Here is a 27132-nt window from a genome sequence, read left to right as displayed (position 1 = left end):
GTATGTCGACTTCAGCTACATTGTTCACATAGCTGAAGTTGAGTAATTTAGATCGACCCCCCACCACCACCACCACCAGTGTAGACCAGGGCAAAGATACATGCCTTAAGCAACATTATTCACATTGCCAAATATCTGCTACTAACTCATCAGTGGATATCCTCAAGAAAATTTAATGGATGAAACAAAATTGTGGCGCTGAACAGGCAGTTTTTTTAACCATTCAGCAAAGATGGGATACTTTGTTCAAATTAAAAGCCATTTGTTTACCTGTCTGAGTGTAGGGTTTTCACACGGCTCCTTCTGTACAGGATTTTTTCACTAAGATTTTGCAATAGAAGGGTGGGGGGAGTACCGATGGGAGAGTTGCTCTGGATTTTTCCCTTTGGGTGCCGCAGTTGGCCTGATGAATTCTTAACTAAGAACTGTCAACCTGAATATGATTTTGTGTTCTTATTGTGATTGACAGAGATGTGATCAATAGTAGTAACTTTAGAGAGACACCGTACCCTTCATTCATCAGGAGGTAGGGAGACCAAATGGAGATCCTGCTGCAAAGAAAAGAGAAGAGGATTTGATAGCTCTTTTATCTAATGAGTAAAGGAATGAAAGAAATGCATACAAAAGACGTGGAAGATAATTTGCAGATTTTCTTTTTGCCAAAATAGGACAGAATGGATTTTTGAGAGAGCTATAGAAGGATTTGGTAAGACTTTTTGGAAGCCGCAGAGATAAATAGAGGTGCAGTTATTGAGATGAGATGGTATAGCATCCAGGAGGAAAAACCAAAACCTCATATTTTCTAAAATATGTGAAAATGCTACTGTTTCCTAAGGGCTTAATTTTGCAGGGATGCCCCCTTACATTCAGTTTCTTTCTTAGCTAGTGAGGTCAAATGCAGGTCAAAGTGATTACAGGGCACAGAATCAGGTCCCATCCTTGGTGAGAACTGGTGGGGTTACACTGACATATCTGTATGAGCTAGAATGATTTGGTAATTTCCAACTTTGGTGAAAGCTTATTTTTGCCAAATCAAAGTGTGAGCTTTATGGATTGTAGGGGGCTGCTGCATCCAAAGGGTCTGTAAAGCTCTGCATCTGTGTGAAGTGTCTGTGGCCTCTGAGTCTTTAGGGGTCACTGTTCATATTCTTTGGTTCTCTTATAATGTGAGATTTGGTCCTTAAATGTAACTCTCAAAAGAAAAAGACTAGGCTTATCGTTTTTGTTCCTTTATGATGTATAAAGGAAGTCTGAAAGGTTTTTGTCAAATTGGTTTTTCTGCCTTTAAAAAAAAATAGAAATTTGGTTGTCACAAGAGTGTGCCCAGCCTCAGATGGGAAGCCCACACAGAGGGATTCTGCACCCAGAGAATTTACTCTTTCAGAATGGCAACTCTGTACAAATATGCTGGAAATGTATAATCCTAAAGCTTTGTTGTCTTGGTGTCCCAAAAAGTAGTCCTAATTCAAATGGACAGTTAAGCTACCATGTTAAATATAAATGAGCAGAAATGCATTGACACTGGTTTTAGATCAAAGATGCAATGAGCAGCAATAATAGCCTTCCTGCTTGACTACAGTGTTGCTGGTTGCCATCCAGATGTGCAGAGCCCTTAAGCATGTCTTGCTGCACAGGTTTGTGACTCTGCACAGGTTTGTGACTCTGGGCAATATGCAGGAAATAATAGAAGGATTTCATGCACTGGGCTTCCCGAAGTATGGTGGTGCAATAGACAGAATGTATATGCTGAATCTGTTCTCTTACCACCTTTTGCTTCTGAACAGAGAGGTACACTGATATGGTTATATAAGAGTTGGTAGATCGCTAATGATGATTCACTGACACTAACAGAGGGTGGTCAGGGAAGATGCACAAAGCTTGCTTCTTTAGGAATACAGCACTCCTTGAAAAGCTTAAAAGCAGGGAGATTTTTTCCAAACAAATACATTCACATTGAAGGGTGGGTTGCTATGCTCATTGTGATTTTTCCAGGACCCAGCCTACCCTCTGCTTCCCTTGCTCATTAAGCTATACACCAGGCACCTGGGCAGCAGCAAGAAAAGATTTAACTGTTGTTTGAGCAGGTACAGAATGAATGTTGAGTGTTTATTTGGTAGATTGAATGTTGCTTCATGACTAAGCAGGAGTTCAGTGAGCCATATATTCCCATTGTTGCAGCATCTTGTGTTTTACATAATATTTGCGTAGCAAAAGGAGAAACGTTACCAGAAGGATGGAGGAGGGAAGTGGAAAGACCGCCTGCTGATTTTCAACAGCGAGACAAAAGGTCAAGATCACACTGAACAAATTCGTAGGGAAGGTTTCAGACCAAGCTGGATGAGAGTGCATCTCAAACAAGTGATTAAGAGAAAGCAGAAAGCCTATAAGGAATGGAAGATGGGATGAATCAGCAAGGAAAGCTACCTCTTGGAGGTCAGAAAGTGTAGGGATGAAGTGAGAACTGCCAAAAACCAAGCAGAGGTGGACATTGCAAAGGAAATTAGAACCAATAGTAAAAGGTTTTTTAGCCATATAAACAAAAAGAAAACAAGGAAAGAAATGGGGACCTCTAAGCACTGAGGATGGGGTGGAGTTTAAAGATCATCAATCCAGGCATGGCCCAACACCTAACAAATACTTTGCCTCAGCTTTTAATAAGGCTAATGAAGAGCTTAGGGGTAATGGCAGGGTGGCTAATGGAAACAATGATATGGAAGTAGAAATTACTACATTCGAGGTGACAGGTTTCAGAGTAACAGCCGTGTTAGTCTGTATTCGCAAAAAGAAAAAGAGTACTTGTGGCAGCTTAGAGACTAACCAATTTATTTGAGCATGAGCTTTCGTGAGCTACAGCTCACTTCATCGGATGCATACCGTGGAAACTGCAGCAGACTTTATATACACACAGAGAATATGAGGAGGTATTGTTTCATATTCTCTGTGTGTATATAAAGTCTGCTGCAGTTTCCACGGTATGCATCCGATGAAGTGAGCTGTAGCTCACGAAAGCTCATGCTCAAATAAATTGGTTAGTCTCTAAGGTGCCACAAGTACTCCTTTTCTTTTTACATTCGAGGTAGAAGCCAAACTCAAACAGTTTAAGGGGAGTAAATTGGGGACCCCAGATAATCTCCACCCAAGAATATTAAAAGAACTGGCACATGAAATTGCAAGCTCAATACAAGTATGTGTAATGCATCTGTGAACTCGGAGGTCATACCCTGTGACTGGAGAATTGCTAATATAGTTCCTTTTTTAAGAAACCGGGGGGAGGGACAGGGAAGTAATCCAGGAAATTATAAAACTGTTGTTAGAACCTCTATTGTATGCAAGGTCTTGGAACAAATTTTGAAAGAGAAAGTAGTTAAGGACATAGAGGTAAATGATAATTGGGATAAAATACAACATGGTTTTACTAAAGGTAGATCATGCCAGACCAACCTGATCTCCTTTGAGAAGATAACTGATTTTTTTATACAAAGGAAATGCAGTAAATCTAATCTACCTGGATTTCAAGAAGGGGTTTGATACCATTCCACATGGGAAATTTAGTTAAATTGGAGAAGATGGTGATTAATATGAGAATTGAAAGGTGGATAAGGAACTGGTTTAAGAGGAGAGTACAGTGGGTCATGCTGAAAGGTGAACTGTCAGGCTGGAGGGAGGTTACTAATAGAGTTCCTCAGGGGTCAGTCTTGAGACCAATCTTATTTAACATTTTTATTCAGGACCTTGGCACAAAACATGGGAACATGCTAATAAAATCTGCAGATGACACAAAGTTTGAAGGTATTGCCAATAGGGAGGACCAGAATATCATACAAGAAGATCTGGACAATCTTGTAAATTGGTGTAATAGAAATGGGATGAAATTTAATAGTGCTAAGTGCCAGATCATGCACTTTGGGATTCACAACAAGCATTTTTACTATAACCTGGGAATGTATCAGTTGATAGAGACAGGGGAGGAGAAAGAGCTGGATGTATTGGTTGATCACTGGATGACAGAGTGCCAAGGTGATGCAGCCATGAAAAAGTCCTAGGATGCGTCAGGCAAGATATTTCCAGGAGAAATAGGGAAGTGTTAATACCATTATACAAGGCATTAGCATGGACTTCATTTGGAATGCTGTGTGCAGTTCTGGTCTCCCATGTTTAAGAAAGGTGGATTCAAACTGGAACAGATGCAGAGAAGGGCTAGTAGGATGATCAGAGGAATGGAAAACCTACCTTATGAGAGGAGACTCCATGATCTTGGTTTGTTTAGCCTAACCAAAAAGGCTTAGGCGAGATATGATTGCTTCTCTATAAATACATCCGAAGGATAAATAACAGGGAGTCAGAGGAGTTATTTAAGTTAAGGGCCAGTGTGGACACATGAACAAATGGATGAAAACTGGCCATCAACAAGTTTAGGCTTGAAATTTGGTTTCTAACCATCAAAGAAATGAAGTTCTGGAACAGCCTTCCAAGGGGAGCAGTGGGGGCAAAAAACGTAACTGGCTTCAAGACTGAGCTTGATAAGTTTATGGAGGGGATGCTATGATGAGATTGCCTCCAATGGCATATAGTCAGTCTGTGACTTCTAGCAGCAAATATCTCCAATGGCCAGTAATGGGACACTAGATGCGGAGGGCTCTAAGTTACTACAGAGAATTCTTTCCCAGGTGTCTGGCCGGTGGGTCTTGCCCATATGCTCAGGGTGTAATTGATCGCCATGTTTGGGCAATTCCTTTGTTTCCTGTCCACATCCATTTGGCTGCCATTTTGAGGTGGAGTTTCAGGGTTCATAAACAAAGTGTTTTTAAAAGGGGGTGCATTAATATTCCTACCTGATCTCCCTTCCCCTTCGTAAGTGGGTTCTGACTCTTGACTAGCCTGGGTTGGATTTGGCTGACTCTCTCTGAGGGTCTGAATCCCCTTAATGAGCCATTCATTGTTGGGTTGCTTTCCTCCAGGGCTCAAGGGGAGTCCACCATCACTCATGAGTTGGTGGTGGGGTCCCTACTCATTATGGCATCCACCTCCAAATAGTAGCTGAAATCCAGGCAGGCATGAGGGGCCAGATCCAGATTTTCTGGTAGGCTTTGCGTTTAGGTAGGATTGCCATTTTTCTTTCCCCTTAGCCCAGCATTGTTGCTTGTCCCTTTTATATCCCAGCTTTTGCATGTCTTTGCAACATCCAAATAAGCATCTTTATTCCTGTGGTAATTCTGAAGTTGTGCTTGCAGTGTCCCTTCTCTGCGCAAGCTGAGAAAGTCCAGGAATTCTTTCCTAGTTCAGGCTGTAGGACAAGGCTTGCCTGAACTTCTCTTAGCTGCACTTTAACATGCTGGGGATTTTGAAGGTGGGGGAAGAGGGGGATGGGCTTGTGGTCACTGTGACCCTGGGCAGTAGTGTTCAAAACTGGGACCAGAGTGGGCACTGTCATGGGGACAAGGCATTCTGGGATTGTTGATTGAGTATTATGAATTGTCTACATAGGCATCCTACCAGCGGAACAGTGCTGGTACAGGACTTATGTCATTCAGGGAGTTGGTTTAGCTTGACCACTGTAAATTCAGGGTTTTACCAACAGGACTTCAAATTGTGTGTGGATGCACACACAGATGTGCCAACTAAGGGAAGTTTTAATGGTACAGTTGTACTGTAGAGCAGACCTTTGTCTTTCCCCTTGTCTGATGATATCATCTGTCTAGCAAGATACTTAGCTGCACAATTTTGAGAAGTTATTTTTGCTTAGCACTTTTTTTAAGGCCATGTTTTCAGATTAGATGTGATCATATTTGGATAGGCTTCTCTTTCTGCCTCCTGTGCAGTTGGAACTGATTGGAAGATTAGGAGAGCAAAATTTAAACTCAAGAAGTGTCATTCAGTGACTAATAGGGGAGCTGGTTTGCATTCTATCTTGCTACTGTTGCCCTTAAGGGTAGGACAACAAAATAGCCTTAAATATGAGAGTGAAAGAATGCTTTCAGTCTCGCACTAAAAAGATTAGGATCCTGTGAGATTAGAAGAAGAAAAATAAGGTTAAAGAACTTTTAATTTCAGGATTTTATAAATCATAAAACAGCAAGAAAGGGTACTGACCTAGTTTAAAAAAAAAACAACTTGTGAAGGTCATTTTTTATTGGTGTTTGTAGATCTACATAGGCCCAAAACGTTGTTTATAAGCAAGAATTTATGAATGCATCTCTTGAATCTTCATCTACTGCTTGTAAGGCTGAAATAGATTTTGTAGCAGAGTTCTGAAAAATGTGAATAGTAATTTGAACATTGTATTTAAGTATTCAAGACAACAGCATTAATAGAAACTTGAATAATGTGACAGAGATCAGAATTGTACTCTTGTCTTGCATTTGTGTAATATTGCAATTAATCGGAAGTTGATGAGTATGCACGTTTGTGCAAAACAATGCTTCGGATTTGTGGGTTTACATCCTTATTGATTTAGTTGACTGAAGAGAATAATTGTATGTTAAAAATGTGTGTATGGTTTCTTGTTCAGTATCCTCTTTTTCCAGTGGATTTTTTTGAGAATGTTATTTTTCTCCTGCTTTGGTTTCCCTTAGTGGTTTTTCATCAGAAAATTGTTTTATAGATATAACTAAGTTGTCAGTATTTTATTTATATCCTTTTCTGTAGTTATGGAACTGTTTTTGACAGCAGTTTTTAAAATGTATACTTTAAAAAAGAAAGAAAAGAAAAGCTGTTCTGGTGTTGCTCTGTACTACTGACTTGAAGTAGTAGTTTTCCAATGGGCTCTATTTCCTGAAAAAATATACCTTAATTTTTCAGTGAGCTGTTAGAAAAATGTGAACTGTGCATGTGTAACATGATCATTTATCTTGTGTCAACAGTGATCTGGAGCAGTCAAATTTTGGGGGAAATTATTCCAGGTTTATACTGCTGTTTAAAAAAAAATATTCGGAGTTGTATCATTAGTAATAAACTGGATGTTTGTTTTACTCCTATAGTTATCTAACTTCGGCATTGAGTGTCAGGATTTGCTCCTAGTAATTGCTTGTGCAGTAACACTGAGTATCTGCAATAGCGGTTGGTATCAGGAAATCTCAAATGCAGTCACAAGTTATTTTCTCTGATTTTTTTTTTTAAACCACATTGTAAATAATAACACAGCTAAGGTAATCTGTCTGCTAGCTCCTAGCAGCTCTCTTAATTTCTTTTCAAGATAGCAGTAATTTCTTGCCTTTATCTTGCTGTTTTTCAAACTTGTGTTTCTTTGTTTTAGGAAGATGGGAAGTAGAAGAGCTTAAAGAAAACACAGTGCCTGGAGACAGAGGATTAGTTTTAAAGTCAATAGCAAGGCATCATGCAATATCAGCTATGTTAACAAAGCCATTTATTTTTGATACTAAGCCTTTGATTGTTCAGTAAGTTGCTCTTCAGATTTGTATTTAATTACTCTTCTAACTTTGAAATATCATGAAAAAGTAATATGTTTTGTATTATTCTGATTTCCATTCCAACATCAATTGCCTTGCACAAATTTACCAAAACCACAAATATGAAGGCGTTAATATAAAAATAAATTATTATAAATGTAATGTTTTATCTTTTAAGGTTTTCAAACCCAAACTAAAGTTATATTTTAGTGCTCATATGTTAAAAATAGATGAAATGATGTTTTAAACCTTTTGTCTGAATACTTAGTCAGGGATTCAAGATTCCATAAAATGGATATAAAAGACTGCCATTTAAATGTCAGTGTCTTTGCAACTGAGCTTCCAAATTACATGGAATGTGAGAGAATTTCAGGTGGCTACGAATATAACTATGTTTAAATACATTTTTGAAATTTGTAAGTCAGTGGAAATTGACTTACAGGTAATTCAGAAGAAACTCTGAGATGGCTGCTCTTGGTAAATCTAGACTATGATGTAGGTAGGCACAAACATAGTACAAAACTTGGCCATGCAACTCGGTCAAAGTGAAGTAGTGAGTGGCCTCTGTATTTCTGCAAATGCTGCCCAGAAACTTTTCTTTGTAGAGATTGCTACTATGTTGAACTGTAACATTTTTTTTTTTTTAGATTTACACTGTTACATTTTGCATAACTGTTGCCTTACTTTGCAATAGCAATAAAATATTTCAGGCAGTTTTGTAAAAATGTTTTGGGTGTAGTGATTAATATTAAAATACAAATGCTTATACACAATCTTGGACATGGATTCAAAGTTAAACTGTAGGTCAAAGTGATCTGTGATAGGATACAGAGGGACCTAGACAAATTAGAGGATTGGGCCAAAAGAAATCTGATGAGGTTCAATAAGGATAAGTGCAGGGTCCTGCACTTAGGACGGAAGAACCCAATGCACAGCTACAGACTAGGGACCGAATGGCTAGGCAGCAGTTCTGCGGAAAAGGACCTAGGGGTGACAGTGGATGAGAAGCTGGATATGAGTCAGCCATTGTTGCCAAGAAGGCCAATGGCATTTTGGGATGTATAAGTAGGGGCATAGCGAGCAGATCGAGGGAAGTGATCGTCCCCTCTATTCGACATTTGTGAGGCCTCATCTGGAGTACTGTGTCCAGTTTTGGGCCCCACACTACAAGAAGGATGTGGATAAATTGGAGAGAGTCCAGTGAAGGGCAACAAAAATGATTAGGGGTCTGGAACACATGACTTATGAGGAGAGGCTGAGGGAACTGGGATTGTTTAGTCTGCAGAAGAGAAGAATGAGGGGGGATTTGATAGCTGCTTTCAACTACCTGAGAGGTGGTTCCAGAGAGGATGGTTCTAGACTATTCTCAGTGGTGGAAGAGGAGAGGACAAGGAGTAATGGTCTCAAGTTGTAGTGGGGGAGGTTTAGGTTGGATATTAGGAAAAACTTTTTCACTAGGAGGGTGGTGAAACACTGGAATGCGTTGCTTAGGGAGGTGGTAGAATCTCCTTCCTTAGAAGTTTTTAAGGTCAGGCTTGACAAAGCCCTGGCTGGGATGATTTAGTTGGGGATTGGTCCTGCTTTGAGCAGGGGGTTGGACTGGATGACCTCCTGAGGTCCCTTCCAACCCTGATATTCTATGATTCTATGATCTTTAATTACTCCAGGGTATCAGCAATATGCTCTTTGATTCCCTTTTACACAGGTATGAAGTGAATTTTCAAGATGGCATTGATTGTGGCGGTGCATATGTTAAACTTCTGTCCAGTTCCAATGATTTGGATTTGGTATGTCCTTTATGTAACATTTGATAATTATTCTTCTGTTTAGGGGAATGTGATCATAGGCTTGTGGAATGTGACTCAGGGCATGATTATTCATTCGTGAATATCCAAAATGCTCAGCAAATGCGGGAATCAGGCCCAAAGTTTACTTAGATGGATGAAAAGTCTGAAATAGAAATTTGTATTTTTTCTAATCTGAATATAGTTTGTATAAAATCTTATATATACATAAAGCCTTCAGAGTTTGTTAGCCTCTGCTTACTAGCATCTGTTATATGTTGAATACAAGAAATATCTTAACAATAATTAATTTCCATTATTTTTAAAGCAAAAATTTTAGCCTACTATTAAAAAAAGTGGTTTAAAAAAAAAACCTATAAAGGTCTGAATCACTGAAGAACACATAATTCATTCACTCTGATTTGTTACATTTTCATTGGAATTGTGAATATCTAGGATCAAGCGCATGATGTTATATAATGTAGACCGTATACTACCAATAGTCAACGTGCAGAACTCAAGTGATGTCAACTATTCTTTCTTAAAATCTAAATAAAGTGACAATTCATATATGGTAAGGGTAGAGGGGACCATTCTGATCAGCCAGTCAGATCTAATTCAATAATACAGGCCATAGAACCTCAACCAGTAATTCGTGCATCAAGCCAAAACTTCTGTTTGAGCTATAGCATATCATTTAAAAAGATATTCAGTCTTGATCTAGAGACTTCAAGTGATAGAGAATCCACCATGTCATTAGGTAAGTTCCAATTGTTAATTCACACAAATTTTTAACAATAATTTATAACCTATTTATAGTGTAAATTTGTCTAGATTCCAGCTTCCAGCCAATGGATGTCATTATGCCTTTTTTTCCCCTGCTATGTTAAAGGGTTATCTACTGTTGGAAATCTTTCTTTTGTAGATACTTGTAAACTGTGAACAAGTCACTTCTTAACCTTCTCTTTGATAAATAGATTGAGCTTCTTAAGTCTCTCACTGTAAGGGATAGTTTTCAGACCTCAGATCATTCTTGTAGCTCTTAATAAGATTGATATCCATGTAGTTTGGATCTATGAGAGTTATTACTCAAGGGTACAAAGAAAGATTATTCTGAAATCTTTTAAACCATCAAAAAAGGATGCTAAATTAGTTTAGAAGACATGTTCATGTCCCAAAATTTAAACTTTTGGTAGACTTTCAGAGGCCCCAAATTGTTTGATTGTGGAATTGAGGACAATACCAAAGTCTCAGAAATAGATCTCCCTTTCCATCTGGTCCTCTACCATTTTGTTTTCCTCCCATAGAAGCAGGCAATTTTAAGTGAACACACATACATGAATGTCTATCCTTTCCAGAGACTACAGCTGAATTTTTCTATATGAACTTTTTCAAATACTAAAAGTGGAAATTATAATAGGATTCACTTTCTTTCCCTTCTTAGGAATCCAGTACCAGTCTTCACCATAAGACAGTTACACGCACAGACAACTGAGAATTTCAAATTCCTTTTTATGAATAACACTCCAAAGATAAACCATTACAGCACAGCAGTTTGAATGAACTCTAGCTAGACTAACATCACTAACTAGAGATTTTTTATTTTTTCCCTTTAAAATGAAGAGTATAACCCAGGTCTTCCTCCCCACCTCAAAAACGTAGATAGATATAGATATAAAATACCTTATGAAATAAATACAGGGATTGGGACTTCTGACAATCGGAGATCTTCTACTTTCACGTAGGCTTTACCCAATCCCTTTAGTGGGTATTATATAGACAAATAAAACATTTAATTGTACTACACAATCAGTTGTTTCAGCATCCACATTACTGAGCACATACACAACTTTAAATAAGAAAGATAAAAAAAATCTGTACAGTTACTGTAGCTGTCAATCTCACACACTGTCTTTGGTTCAGTGATGTTGTATACCCCCGAAGACATTTGACCTCCAGTCTGTGGTTGATCCTTTATGGTGTTTTCCCAGTCTCAATCCCATCGAGTTCTATAAAATTACAAAAAACTATATGGAGATCCAACCCAAAGATCAGTCTGGGTTACCCCTGGCTACTCATCTTCTCCCTTCAGGACTGGGCTGCATCTGAGTCCTGGGTCCCTGTAGATCAGAATGCCCACTTCAAATTCCTTTTTTCTTTCTTCCCTCCCTCCCCTTTTCCCCTGCTCAAATTCACCAAAACAGAGGATGGACAATTAGCTGTAACTCTTCTCTGCTAAATATTAGGCCATTGCCCCAGTCTCTCCAGTGCAAATTGGGCAGGGGTGTTATTCACGGTGCTTTACAGTCTATAAGAGATCTGGAAGCCTGAAGAAATTACTGGGTGTGAAGTGTGTTGAACCAGTTGTGAAATGTCAGAGGTTCAAGATGGAATCCCTTTGCTGCATTTTGGCAGGTGCTGCTAGTTGTTACTTTACATTGCAGTAACACCCAGAGTCTTCAGTCAGGTTTGGGGTCCTATAGTAGTGCTAGGTGCTGAAGAAACGTGAATTAAGGAAGTCCCTGCCTCCCCCAAAGAGATTAGTATGAAGAGTGATGTGACGTGACAAGCAGGTGTAAACACAGTGTAGGGGTGGTATGGGAAGAGAAGAGCTTGTAAGCACCATTATAGTTGTTTCTTTTAAACAAGAGAATTGAATAAGAGATTAACGAATCATTAGTTGTTAGACAGTTTTCCCCTTGAAGTCAGTGTAGAAATAAATTTTACAGGATTTGAGGGAGGACAAAGTGATAGCTATATGAATGGATCTGGGGATATGTCCCACACATAAGCAGTATCCTAGAAGAAGATGCAAAGGTGCTGTGGAAGAAGTACATAAGCAAGTGATAGAGGCTGCCATTATTGGTGGAACAAAGGGAGTGGGAAGATCACAAAGTAGTTAGATAAGAGATTGACCAAGTAGGGAGGAGCTAAATTATGAAGGTCCTTGAAAGTAAGAACCAGAAGTTTGTGTTTGATACAATGGAGGGACTCAGTGTGTGAGAATTGTGACATGATTGAAGTGGTATACTGGGAAGGTTATTTTGGCAGCAGCATTTTTAATGCACTGGGCAATGGCTCCTTTAGAGCCCTGTCACATTCAGTGAACTCTTGAAAGACATAGGGTCTCCCAAATTTTTTAGCACGATTTCACATAGCTGTATTATACATGCACGCCTGTTGTTAGAACAGTCAGGAAATAATTTGCTCTCCCCATCAATAGTGGAAAATGGCATCATGTTCACAAAATATGATTTTTAAACTTATAACTTCGGCAAATCTAAATTGTGGATTTTTCATTTCGCCTTCAAAAACTGCTGCGTTATGTTTGTTCACTTACAGAAAGTCACCTCCTGACAGAGACCAGACTATCAAATTGATCTTTCAGAAATAAATTTTCTAGAAATTATAAGTGGCTGAAAAAGGAGCTTAAAAACCTTAACTATCGCTATGTTTTCCAAATATAAAAATTCCCATAAACAATTAAAATAGCGAAAGATCTTAACAATGTAAGGTAGTATGGAGGTGCCCCGTGAGGAAAATAAATCTTTTTTTTTGTTTTGGTATTTAGTATCAACTACTCACAAATGTAGAGCAGCAGGACAGTGATAAAGAAAAATAGTAGATGGTGACATACTGTCTGTTTTTTTTTTTTTACCATATTAACATTTAAATTGCACATCAACTATTTCCCTTCAATTTTTTTTACAGGGCACAATACTTGTAGAAATAAGTACAGCTGCTGTTTTATTTTTATGGTGAGCATTTTCATTTTAATATAGTGTCCACGGAAGTTGCTCTTCCACCTTTCGGGCATGATCCTGTGAGTTGCTGAATGACTCCTTGTGAGGTGCTGAGAATCCTTTATGGCTGGTCATTTGGGTGGAAACAGAGAGCACTCAGCAGCTCTCAAGAAGTGCAGAACATCTTATAGGACTGAGCCTATAACCGTTGGGTGCTGGAACTGACATTTCGTTGCATGAAATATATCACAATAGGATTATTAGCAGGCTAAAGACCTCCAGCAGCAAGGAGTAGAGGTACACAAGTTATTGAATTAACTGTACTGCATAACCAATACTAAACATTCTTGCTTCTACAGGAATACTTTTTTGACAAAACACCTTACACAATTATGTTTGGACCAGATAAATGTGGAGAAGATTACAAACTGCATTTTATCTTCAGACATAAGAATCCTAAAACTGGAGATTATGAGGAAAAACATGCTAAGCGTCCTGATGTAGACCTAAAAAAATTTTATTCGGACAAGAGGACACATCTGTATACTCTGGGTATCCTTTAATTCTTAATGTTGCACTTAAAAAGGAAACGTTAGAAAACAGGGTCCCCCTGCACTGAAGACTTACAAATGAGCCTGTTTTCTGTCTATATACAGTAGTTTTGTTCATTGCTATGGATATTTGTGTATTGTGTGCATCTTAAATAAACGGCTTTGAAATTCTGTTGCTTAAGATTCACTTGAGGGGGAAAAAATTAAAAATTGGCCATATCCAACTATTAACATTAAAGTACGCTATTATTTACACTTGCAGTAAGCAGTGATGTAGTACACTATCAGTACTACATCATTGACTACAGCAACTAGTGTAAATAATCTGTTGTCGTTGTTAGATTTGTAGGAAAAATAGAGGCCTCCGCTCCAGGTGCCCTGTCATAAATTACGAAAACAAAATTAGATCACCTGCAGAACACCAAATTTCCCTCTCGTCCACAAAACTGATTTCTCTCAAAAGTCCACCTCTCCATAAGTGTGCATAAATCAATGACTTGCGGCACTCGTTGAAAGCAAATAGATTGGGGCTATTTCAGACAAAAATAAGGAAGCCTGTTCCACAACTGAAGAACATTCTATTCCCAGTCTTTTCTTTTAAAAGAAGGAGCCAGCTCTAGTATCTCTGCTGATCACAACTGCAGCAGTGTGGCATACAGAAAGATAGTTTCTCCAATAGCAAGATCTCAACCCATTTGGGCTTTACAGATGAAAACCGTCATTTTAAATTCAGCAATCTGTACAGATCATGGGGCACCAGAGGTACGTACTGCCACCAAGAAGCACCGCTACATAGGTAGGCTGCTGCATTCTGCACTGGTTTCTTTCCAGACTGATCAAAAGGGAAGCACCGTGCCGAGCACATTGCAATAGTCCAGTCTTTGGGGCCATAGATTAATTTAGAGAACTAGATTAGAGGTGGCAGCAACAAGGGCTTATTTTGTCTTTTCCCCCAGTGTTCCAAAAGATGAGATTTGAAACATCTTTCTGATTATGGAGATTGAATCCTTGAAACAGTTAATGGCTGCTTGGTGTACCTAAAACTACTACTTTAAAAAAAAATCAAGTATTTCTGATAAGTCTGTAACAATTGAATGTTTTAAATTAACATAATCACTCCTAAATTTGACACTAGTTTTGGGTTACTGTGTGTAACATGAGATTCCCTTTATTACCTAATATGTCCCATCTACCTCCAATTCTATGATCCTTTGATAAATGGGAAAATATTGGCAGTGATACTGCTAGATGCTGGAAAAATGCATCTCAGACAAGTTGGAAAGAAGGAGGCAACAGGAGTCAAGCTTTGGGGGGAATGGTCAGTCTGTGCCTGCTAGAGAACCCTTCTCTCCATAATTTGGAAACAAAAATTCCTGACTCTTGTTCTTGTCATTCTTCTGCTGTCCAGAGATACCTGTGCACCCGGCTATCCCCCTCTAGTGCTGGTCTATGCAGAGAATGACAAACTGCTGTTGCTATCACTTATTCCATTAGCTCAAGTGGCAAAAGTCTTTGTGATGGATCTAAAGGTTCCAATCCTGCTGATGGTGTCAGAATGATGATGCATGATGGAATTTCTGCTGCGTGATGGAATTTGTTTTTCCAGTTTACTGTCTTTAAAACGTATGAAATCACACACACCTATGTTAAAGGAACATCATTAAGGTTGCAAATTCAAGCACTCTCGTTAGGAAATGCCAGAATTAAGGCTTCCTGTGCGACCTTAATTTGCCCTCTTTGTGCTTATGCATGATGCAGTCTTTCATTCATGAACACACACTGTTTGTTTTTTCCAGAGGACCCCTACTTCACTCAGTGCACAGGATGAACCTGCTCTGAGGATGAATCAGAGATGTGTAGTAAATAGAAGCCGTTGTGTATCGGACTATGGCTTCATTTGTTGCTGAAGTTGGAAGGTGTTTAGTGAATGAGGCAGGTAATTGCAGGAAGGGAAAGGACAACCTCATGGCTAAGAAAGTTGAATGCTGCCCTAGAGAACTGAATTCTCCTCCTGCCTCTGCCATAGAGTTCCTATGTGATGCTAGGTCAAGTCACTTAAACTTTCCACAAGTGGGCAGTAATTGTGTTCTTTTCAATTTTCTGAGTGCCTGACTTGAGATCCTGAGACCTGATTTGCAGAAGTGCTGAGCATTCACTTCTGCAACGAAGTCAGTGGAACCAGTCTTTCAATGTACAGAGTGCTATATAATGCTAAGTACCCTGAAAAATCAAGAATACTTTTTATCCTAATTGCTGCGTCCGTTTCCCAACTGTAAAATGGGGATAATACCACCCCTTATCTCATAGAGGTGTGGTGAAAATAAACGTACTAATATTTGTGAAGTACTCAGGTAAAATTGTGATGAGTGCAAAGAAAAGCCCGTGATTAAATTAATAATATTTTATTCGGAGGTTTGAACAGTATGCAGTAAATAAGGCATGGGGCCACACATTGAACAATGAAGAGAAAACAAAATATCGAATAGCTTCTCATCACATGAGCACCATTCATTCTGTGTACTGAATGAAATAGGACCTGTGGGGAAAAAACAGTACATGATTGTGTTATTAAAGACAGTTTCATAATTCATACACAAAATAGGACCAAATTAAGGTTGCACAGACCATCTTCATTCTGGCATTTCCTAATTTTTGAGTGCTTGACTTTGCAACCTTTAATGTTCTTTTAACATTTTTTTGCATGCAATTATAATATAAATTGTGCATAACAGAAAAGCGGTATGCTTTTGGTAAAAGGCCAGAACCGATACGCTGCTTTGTCTACCTAGCACTTCACTAATGCAGTATTTTGACTTAATTCCATAGTACAAATTGAATATAAGTTGCCTGGTTTGTAAAACAAAGAAATGGAAACCCTAAGATGGCTGCTGAGCGGGAAACTGGTGGGGTTATTATGCATAAGTGGCAAAAAAATATGTTGCTTAATGACACACACACACACACATTTAAATTTTTTCCAAAGTCTTTCAGGAAAGCAGATTTAACCTTGCATATTTGTTTATTACATATGAGTCTGTGTGTCTGCATGCACATACACAATTTTAAAAATACATTTATTTTCTTGCAATTTAGTGCTGAAACCAGATGACACATTTGAAATGTTAATTGACCAATCAGTTGTCAGCAAAGGAAACCTTCTGGAAGATATGGTTCCTCCTGTGAACCCTCCGAAAGAAATAGAAGATCCCAATGATAAGAAGCCAGATGACTGGGATGAGAGAGCAAAGATCCCTGACCCTAATGCTGTCAAACCAGATGATTGGTGAGAAAATATATTTTATTTATACAGACTATATAGTATGAAAGCTATTCGTTTTTGGTGGTTTGACTTCTAATTCTATGGTGTTGACACTTAGTCTATACTCTTCTGCTGGAAATTGGAGTAATATTTGAGTCCATATGTGCATCAATTAAAGGGACACTGGTAACTTAAAAAATCACATTTGTCTCTGAATAGATTGTACCCACTGTTGTTGCAGGTAACACCTATAGGTACAGTAAATGAAATATTAGGAGGAACTTTTTTTTGGTTTTACTTTATGCATCTGACAGCACTTTTGTGTAGTCCATTTCCCTCTTTCTACTGTATAGTTAGTTTTTCCATGACTGGCGCTTTCACATAGCAACAAGGAAAAGAAAACCATTTTTAAAATAAGTATGTGTCACTGTAAACCACAAGTTGGCAGTGGTAATTTGGGAGCAGGTATATTACCTGAAACTACTTAACTTGGTTTTGCAGATTTTCAAAGGCACAAAGGGGAGCTGGGTGCCTAACACCCTTTTGTGTCTTTGAAAATCATTTATTTTGTGTCAGTTATGTTCCTTTGACTAGAACTTTGCCATTTTGAACCAGACTGCTATATTTTTTTCTGGTAATATCAGTTTGTAATTAAAGGGATGAAGGTGAGCCTTCCAAAATAGAAGATCCTGATGCTGTCAAGCCTGAGGGCTGGCTTGATGATGAACTACAATACATCCCAGATCCCAGTGCAGAAAAACCAGAGGATTGGTAAGAACTTGTACTCATTAAGAGCAGATCTTTTTGCAGAGGTATTGTAGACAAGGCCTTGTTTACTCTGTGGTAAATTGGACTAAAATTCTGCTCTTTGGTCACTAGAGTTTGCTGTGCTTTGATGCAGCAGACTGGAAATTCTGAGGCATCTTCAGATACATTTTTATATCTTAATTTTGGAATAAAATATGAAAATAGACAATGTAATCTGCACAGTAGACCCTTCGTTGTTAATTGTGGGTATTAAATTTATTTTATGGTGTCCTCAGCGTTAGTTTTTTGTTCTGAAGAATTTTATATTAACAATGCACAACTGCATTGTAAAAGTTTTCACCGGGGAAGCTATAGCTTTTGGTTGCTAGGTGTAGCAAGAGACATCTGGGGCTTTTGGTACCAGGGAAACAGTTCAGGATTGTAAAATAAGCACATATAGTTGGGGGTGGATGTTAAAATAAGCATTGAAATACTTAACAGTGCTGACATTTTACAATGTCATCTTTAGCTTGATGCATTATGTTGAGGGGGCAGTCCACGCCTCTTAAAGCATGTTTCAGGCTGTCTGCAGAGACAGGAATACAACTCTGTTGATGTTTTTCATATTTCATGTTTTCAAGACTATCTGCACAACCATGAGGGCTAGGAAAAAATGTTTTTAAAGATCTTGCATTGTGGAATACAGTTCTGTGGTCAAGGGGTGGGCAAAATTCTGAGGCTGCAGAATTGCAGAACCATATACAGGCCGTGAGTGTAGATTAGATATGGGAGATAAATTCCATTCATATTTTTATTTTAAAACACTCAATTGTTTGTAATCCCTTCCACAGGGATGAAGAAATGGATGGTGAATGGGAAGCCCCACAGATCCCTAATCCAAAATGTGAGACTGCACCTGGCTGTGGAGAGTGGGTGCGTCCCTTGATGACCAATCCAAACTATAAAGGCAAATGGAAACCACCAATGATAGAAAATCCTAACTATCAGGTAGTAATGAAATATAATAACAAAATATTGTATTCTTCATTTAAAGGTTCAGAGATCTGTAGAACAATCTGTCTAGGCTTTTATACCATATTTATTACTATGTATCTGAATCATGAATACATGGCTCTGATCACATTTGACTTCAGGTTTTTTACTGTAAGTAGCTTGCTTCTTAATTACTTTATTTTAAGTATGCTTGAAAATATTGATGCATTCTTGTATAAAGCCTTTTTCTCCATTAAGAACTGCTTCTGCAGAAACCCAGTTATTCTACTGTGGTTTTCTCAACTATCCTACAGATACTAACTACTACAAAACTACTTTTTCCTTTAGAAAATTACATACAAAAAAGCAGTATTAAAGTTCTTCTTTGAGTGCTGTCCCTGTGGGTGCTCCACTTCAGGTGTTGGTGCATCCCAGCACCATTGTTTGGAGATTCAGTAGCAGTGTCTGGTCGGGGTGAACGTGCACAATAGCAGTCTCATGGCGCGGTTGGTGCCTCATCAGTACATGCATGGCCTGACCCCTTCAGTTCCTTTTCAACTGTCCTCTGCTTGAGATGGAGTCCGTTAGAGGTGTCGCTGAAAACTTTAAAATAAGATTAGATTAAGTTAGATAGCTTAGTTTTTACCCTTGTTTATGAACAGTTTGTTACTTAACTTACTGTATGTCTATACTACCCGCCGGATTGGCGGGCAGCGATCGATCCAGCGGGGGTCGATTTATCACGTCTAGTCTAGATGTGATAAGTCAACCTCTGAGCGCTTTTCCGTCGACTCCTGAACTCCACCAGAGCAAGAGGCTTAGGCAGAGTTGATGGGGGAGGGTCAACAGTTGACTCACCACAGTGAAGACACCGCAGTGAGTAGATCTAAGTACGTCAACTTCAGCTACGTTATTCACATAGCTGAAGTTACATAACTTAGATCGATCCCCCCACAGTGTAGACCAGGCCTTAATATAGTTAGCGTTCGTTAAATCTAGTTAGATAGCCATCCACCACAACGAACTAACCTGCTCAGAACAAATAACACAGGTGTTAATAAACAGCAGGAAACCCAACACGTGTACTACTTGCCTCCAAAAATGAAAAAGATTCTTCCTGTGGTGCCAGAACAAACAAACATCTGCAAGCCAGGCAGCGCTACCACTAATTCTGGAATACTTACTGTCCCTAAAGACCTCATGGCTTGCTACGAGCTCGCTTAGTTCACTTTGCTGCCGTCAGTCTTCCATCAACAGGTAGATGGGACTTTGATATTCGATCACCCATTTACTAAGTGATTTCTCACAGGAATACAGAACAGGTACCCGGACATCTGAGAACCCGCACGAGCATGGGAGTTAAATCTGGTGTTCAGAAGTCTAACCAGAGCCACATTTGAACCCTTTGCCACATACTCATTACTTCACTTATCTATGAAAGTGGCATTCCTGGTGGTCATTAAATCCATGTGCAGAGTCAGTGAGATAGGGGTTCTCATGATTCCCCCCCTTCACAATTTTCTTCAAGAATAAAGTGACACTTCGAACACCATCCTAAGTTTATGCCCAAAATATCGTCTTCGTTCTACCTCAACCAACCGATTCACTTATCTACATTTCATTCAGAACCACACACTAATGCTCAAGAGGCAGACCTACACACACTAGATGTTCACCGTGCCTTAGCCTTTTATCTGGACAGAATGAAGCCCTTCTGAAAATCACCTAGACTTTTTTTGTCAACAGAATGATCAAAGGGCTCTGCCATATCTATGCAAAGATTTTCTTAATGGATAACCAGCTGTATGCATATGTGCTATTCACTACACAACACTGAAGCCCTCCAGGCATCAGAACCCACTCGACAAAAGCTTCATCTATCTCCATAGTATTCCTACACAATGTGCTCATTCTAGACATCTGCAGGGCATCCACCTAGGCCTCTGAACACACATTCACGAACCATTAAGCAATTACTCTTGATTCAAGCTCAGACACAAGACTAGGCCTCAATGTGCTAGTCTCAGCAATGAACTCAACTCCGAAGCCCCTTCAGTCTTCATGAGGGCACTGCTCTACATTTACCTGAAGTGGAGCACCCACAGGGACAGCACTTGAAGGAAGAAGAGAAGATTACTCATCTTGTGCAGGAACTGAGGTTCTTCGAGATATGTGTCCCTGTAGGTGCTACACTACCCACCCCTCTCCCCTCTGCTTCGGAGTCCGAGTTAAACTCTCCATGGTAGAGAAGGAACTGAAGGGGTCGGGCTGTGTGCCGGCTAGATGAGGCACCAGTGGTGCTGGGAGACTGCTACTGTGCATGTGCACCCCCACCAGACACTGCGACCGAAAATTTCTGACAGCGCCAGGATGCACCAACACCTGAAGAGGCGCACCCACTGGGACACACATCTCGAAGAACATCGGTTACTGCACAAGGTGAGTAACCTTCTCTTACAATGCAAATTCAAGCACTTGAAAATTGAAGAAATACTAGATTACAGTTGCTTGTGCAACCTGACTTCTGCTCCTTTGTTCCTCCAACCTGTGCAATGAATGTAGGGTTCTGAAATAAATATAGTAAATGATCATGTAATAAAAGATTATCAGAACACATGTGCACAATGGGGTAGAATTAAGGTTCAGTAGGTAACTGTAAATCTGACTTTCGAGTGTTTTGGCTTTGTGACCTAAATATTCTTTTTAACATAGCTTTTTTGTATGTAATTTCCTAGCGTTTTAATAAAGGGTAAAAATAACCTCTTTTGTGGTGGTAATTCCCCATCATGCATTACCAGCAGAGTTTAAATTGCAGACCTTCAGTAGAGCAGCACAGATTTACGCTATGTGAACTACAGGACCGACTACGTTAGCTGGCAGCAGGAGAAGGCTGTTATTCCAGAGGGAGGGATGGGTTTCTGGTGCAATATGCTGGGTCCAGAGGTGTGGTTATGGAATGCTCAGCCCAGCTCCCTCTTCCCAGCTGAGAGTTGGGAGAGCTCCTGCCCACTGTGGTGCCCCCAAAGGGTAAGGATGTGCTGGATCAAAAGTAGTCCTGGGAGGGGACCACTGTGATGGCTTCTGGTCATTCCCAGCTCTGTGTGTACTATTGCTGCTTTTGTGGCAGAATGGGCCTAGCTCTTTATAATGTTCGTTCAGTTAAACGTTTACAGCGTGCAAGTGAGGGAAGGGAAATGGCAGGTTTAATGGTTTGAAACAGGCAAACCTAGCAGAATTTTCATGGGACAAGTGAAAGGTGTGTCTCACTAGCCTTAGCGCTTTGTCTCTACAAATTTCAAACACCTGCTGCAAACAATGGAGGATATTATTTCTCCAAGGTCAGAAATGTGTTATAACAGAAACCATTAGGCAATATAAATATGCGGGTTGCTACCAGCTACTCCATCGTACAACTAACTTACCTACGGACTAATGGAACAGAAAGGATAGACAAATGGTCTGAAGGTAGTCAACCTCTTGTACCCAGTTCACTGATATTTCTTTGAATACTCTGTTCATGTTCATTCTGCTGTTTTATGAATCTGTTCTATCTACCCAAACATTTAGAATGTATTATACACGAGACTGTGGTATTTGAGTCATGAATCAAATGCAAAAAGGCTATAGACTTTGGTTCCTATCTTTTGTGCCTTTTGAACCAGAAGGGGTTCACTTTTTAATTTTTATTGATATTTGGAAAACTTAAGTCAAATAGTTTGTGTTACGTTTTGTCCTGTCGTTCTGAGCACTTGAGAGCAAATTTCATATTCGTGGTCCAGCTTGCTGAAAAGATGTCTCTACTGAGCTCAGGAGTTTTACTTATATGGCTGATAATGCTGTCATTATTGAAGAATGTAGTTTGTGGGAAGTCATGATTCCAAAGATAAAGGCAGTCTGTTAAATGGCTTGTGCCAGTTCCTTAGAAATCTTCTGAAGATTAGGATTCAGACTTTGAATTTGACCCATAGTGAACAGAGCATGAAGGAGGCATATACCGTACAGTACTTGGAGATCTGTGTTGCTACAAAGATGCGCTATAGCATTTTGAACCAGCTGAAGTTTTTTTCAGAGTCAGATTTTTCTTTCCAAGGTTTGACATTGCCACATTCAAGCCATATGAATGTATGGATAACTGTGGGAAAGTCATAGTCTGATAGAATGGAATACAATCTCCTGGAAGTGAAGAATGAACCAGTGAGACTGCACACATGAGTTTTTGGAGGTAGAGGAGCTTCTGAGGTTCAAGCTCCTGATTGGTCAGTTGCTGTCTGCTAATAGGGAAATCTGGGAAGAAACATACATGTTATGCTATATTTTGGAAGGTTTTTTTGTTTGTTTTGTTTTTTTGTTTTGTTTTGTTTTTTTGACATATGCTAGAGGCTATTGAATTGTAAATCTGATGTTATGAGAGAGATCGTGCTTCTCCCAAGTGGTGTGTGTATATAAAATAATTATGTGCAAATACAGAGTACTTCTTTTAAACAAGCTGTCTTATTTCTTGTTGTTGCTAGTCTTCTTTTATGCTGTATTGTTGCTGAGTATGTTACATTTTTTTTTTCTTTTTGGCAATTCCTAGAGCTACTTACTCTCCAGGAGTAAGAATCCTGAAAAGGTAGTATCTTTAAATGGATAGGAAATTCTTCTTTGAGTGCTTGCATATGTCTGTTATGTTGTAGGTTTGTGTCTGCATCTCGTACACAGATGCTGGAGAGTTTTCCCTAGTAGTACTCATGGGGGCAGCTCTGGATGCAACCTGGCCACGTTGTGCTCCGAACTGAGGGTATAAAAGATGGAGCTGCCATGTCCATCCTTCAGTTGCTTCTTACTGTGTGTGGTTATTAGGTGGAGTGTTTCTATGCTTTACATCTTCATTCCTCTATGAACAAAGTTCCTTATAGTTGTAGTTAGCTCATGTTATCTAGCGGTACTTGTTGCTTCGTCATTTGGACACCTTTCTTCAGCTTTTCTTTTTGTTTTCATTTGTTATTACTTTGATCCAGCAGGCCTCCAGGCTTTGCCTGATACCGGGGGAGCCTTTGCCAAGGTCCTGTGGTTTTAAGCCCTGCTCTGGCTCTTGGAAGACAATGCTTGATAATGACCTGCAAATTGCTGTTTAAAGTGCTTGGGTGAGGGTCATGTTAGAGATGGGTGTCCTATCTGCCGTGGCTTCAAATGCAGAAACAAAGAAGAAACAGGAGAAGAGCACCTTAAATGTATTCTCATGGAGGCTGTTCATAAGTGGTGTTCTCGTCCATCCTCCCCGTGGAAGGAAAAGGCCTAGGTAGGGAGCGTCGAATCGTGGAAGTCAACGAATGGCTACGCAGGTGGTGTCGGAGAGAAGGCTTTGGATTCTTCGACCATGGGATGGTGTTCCAAGAAGGAGGAGTGCTAGGCAGAGACGGGCTCCACTTAACGAAGAGAGGGAAGAGCATCTTTGCGAGCAGGCTGGCTAACCTAGTGAGGAGGGCTTTAAACTAGGTTCACCGGGGGAAGGAGACCAAAGCCCTGAGGTAAGTGGGAAAGCGGGATACCGGGAGGAAGCACAGGCAGGAATGTCTGTGAGGGGAGGGCTCCTGCCTCATACTGGGAATGAGGGGTGATCATCAGGTTATCTCAAGTGCTTATATACAAATGCACAAAGCCTTGGAAACAAGCAGGGAGAACTGGAGGTCCTGGTGATGTCAAGGAACTATGACGTGATCGGAATAACAGAGACTTGGTGGGATAACTCACATGACTGGAGTACTGTCATGGATGGTTATAAACTGTTCAGGAAGGACAGGCAGGGCAGAAAAGGTGGGGGGAGTAGCACTGTATGTAAGGGAGCAGTATGACTGCTCAGAGTTCCGGTACGAAACTGCAGAAAAACCTGAGTGTCTCTGGATTAAGTTTAGAAGTGTGTGCAACAAGAGTGATGTAGTGGTGGGAGTCTGCTATAGACCACCGGACCAGGGGGATGAGATAGATGACGCTTTCTTCCGGCAGCTCACAGAAGCTACTAGATCGCATGCCCTGATTCTCATGGGTGACTTTAATTTTCCTGATATCTGCTGGGAGAGCAATACAGCGGTGCATAGACAATCCAGGAAGTTTTTGGAAAGCGTAGGGGACAATTTCCTGGCGCAAGTGCTAGAGGAGCCAACTAGGGGGGGCGCTTTTCTTGACCTGCTGCTCACAAACCGGGTAGAATTAGTGGGGGAAGCAAAAGTGGATGGGAATCTGGGAGGCAGTGACCATGAGTTGGTTGAGTTCAGGATCCTGACACAGGGAAGAAAGGTAAGCAGCACGATACGGACCCTGGACTTCAGGAAAGCAGACTTCGACTCCCTCAGGGAACGGATGGCCAGGATCCCCTGGGGGACTAACTTGAAGGGGAAAGGAGTCCAGGAGAGCTGGCTGTATTTCAAGGAATCCCTGTTGAGGTTACAGGGACAAACCATCCCGATGAGTCGAAAGAATAGTAAATATGGCAGGCGACCAGCTTGGCTTAATGGTGAAATCTTAGCGGATCTTAAACATAAAAAAGAAGCTTACAAGAAGTGGAAGGTTGGACATATGACCAGGGAAGAGTATAAAAATATTGCTCGGGCATGTAGGAATGTTATCAGGAGGGCCAAATCGCACCTGGAGCTGCAGCTAGCCAGAGATGTCAAGAGTAACAAGAAGGGTTTCTTCAGGTATGTTGGCAACAAGAAGAAAGCCAAGGAATGTGTGGGCCCCTTACTGAATGAGGGAGGCAAACTAGTGACAGAGGATGTGGAAAAAGCTAATGTACTCAATGCTTTTTTTGCCTCTGTTTTCACTAACAAGGTCAGCTCCCAGACTGCTACGCTGGGCATCACAAAATGGGGAAGAGATGGCCAGCCCTCTGTGGAGATAGAGGTGGTTAGGGACTATTTAGAAAAGCTGGACGTGCACAAGTCCATGGGGCCGGACGAGTTGCATCCGAGAGTGCTGAAGGAATTGGCGGCTGTGATTGCAGAGCCATTGGCCATTATCTTTGAAAACTCGTGGCGAACCGGGGAAGTCCCGGATGACTGGAAAAAGGCTAATGTAGTGCCAATCTTTAAAAAAGGGAAGAAGGAGGATCCTGGGAACTACAGGCCAGTCAGCCTCACTTCAGTCCCTGGAAAAATCATGGAGCAGGTCCTCAAAGAATCAATCCTGAAGCACTTGCATGAGAGGAAAGTGATCAGGAACAGCCAGCATGGATTCACCAAGGGAAGGTCATGCCTGACTAATCTAATCGCCTTTTATGATGAGATTACTGGTTCTGTGGATGAAGGGAAAGCAGTGGATGTATTGTTTCTTGACTTTAGCAAAGCTTTTGACACGGTCTCCCACAGTATTCTTGTCAGCAAGTTAAGGAAGTATGGGCTGGATGAATGCACTACAAGGTGGGTAGAAAGCTGGCTAGATTGTCGGGCTCAACAGGTAGTGATCAATGGCTCCATATCTAGTTGGCAGCCGGTATCAAGTGGAGTGCCCCAAGGGTCGGTCCTGGGGCCAGTTTTGTTCAATATCTTCATAAATGATCTGGAGGATGGTGTGGATTGCACTCTCAGCAAATTTGCGGATGATACTAAACTGGGAGGAGTGGTAGATACGCTGGAGGGGAGGGATAGAATACAGAAAGACCTGGACAAATTGGAGGATTGGGCCAAAAGAAATCTGATGAGGTTCAATAAGGATAAGTGCAGGGTCCTGCACTTAGGACGGAAGAACCCAATGCACAGCTACAGACTAGGGACCGAATGGCTAGGCAGCAGTTCTGCGGAAAAGGACCTAGGGGTGACAGTGGACGAGAAGCTGGATATGAGTCAGCAGTGTGCCCTTGTTGCCAAGAAGGCCAATGGCATTTTGGGATGTATAAGTAGGGGCATAGCGAGCAGATCGAGGGACGTGATCGTTCCCCTCTATTCGACGTTGGTGAGGCCTCATCTGGAGTACTGTGTCCAGTTTTGGGCCCCACACTTCAAGAAGGATGTGGATAAATTGGAGAGAGTCCAGCGAAGGGCAACAAAAATGATTAGGGGACTGGAACACATGAGTTATGAGGAGAGGCTGAGGGAGCTGGGATTGTTTAGTCTGCAGAAGAGAAGAATGAGGGGGGATTTGATAGCTGCTTTCAACTACCTGAAAGGGGGTTCCAAAGAGGATGGCTCTAGACTGTTCTCAATGGTAGCAGATGACAGAACGAGGAGTAATGGTCTCAAGTTGCAGTGGGGGAGGTTTAGATTGGATATTAGGAAAAACTTTTTCACTAAGAGGGTGGTGAAACACTGGAATGCGTTACCTAGGGAGGTGGTAGAATCTCCTTCCTTAGAGGTTTTTAAGGTCAGGCTTGACAAAGCCCTGGCTGGGATGATTTAACTGGGAATTGGTCCTGCTTTGAGCAGGGGGTTGGACTAGATGACCTTCTGGGGTCCCTTCCAACCCTGATATTCTATGATTCTATGATCTGCATTTGGAACCCCCTCAGTTGGCACGAGGGAGCTCATTGACCTCTCCTTCTGCGAGTTCTCCCCTGGTCTTGCCAACGGACAGAGGCAATAGGAGATCCCCATCCCTGGGGCCGTCCTCTTTGGGATATAAGAGGTTGGACCCCTCCCAGCCTCTGAAGCATAAGAAGATGGCATTGATTTCTTC

General features: G+C 40.6%; 1 protein-coding gene across 1 annotated transcript in view; it reads left to right on the top strand.

Annotated features, from left to right (window-relative positions):
• Window positions 1–27132, top strand: part of CLGN (calmegin) — an 82110-nt gene that overhangs the window by 31943 nt on the left and 23035 nt on the right. The window contains 6 exon segments of the mRNA XM_075127688.1: window positions 7253–7394; window positions 9112–9193; window positions 13293–13485; window positions 16578–16767; window positions 17401–17514; window positions 18342–18498. Of these exon segments, the coding sequence (XP_074983789.1) occupies window positions 7253–7394; window positions 9112–9193; window positions 13293–13485; window positions 16578–16767; window positions 17401–17514; window positions 18342–18498 (878 nt within the window).

The sequence above is a fragment of the Caretta caretta genome, chromosome 4 (assembly GCF_965140235.1).
Source record: "Caretta caretta isolate rCarCar2 chromosome 4, rCarCar1.hap1, whole genome shotgun sequence".
Taxonomy (NCBI): domain Eukaryota; kingdom Metazoa; phylum Chordata; order Testudines; family Cheloniidae; genus Caretta; species Caretta caretta.
The sequence above is the reverse complement of the archived record's forward strand: the minus strand, read 5'-3'. Positions and strand labels throughout refer to the sequence as shown.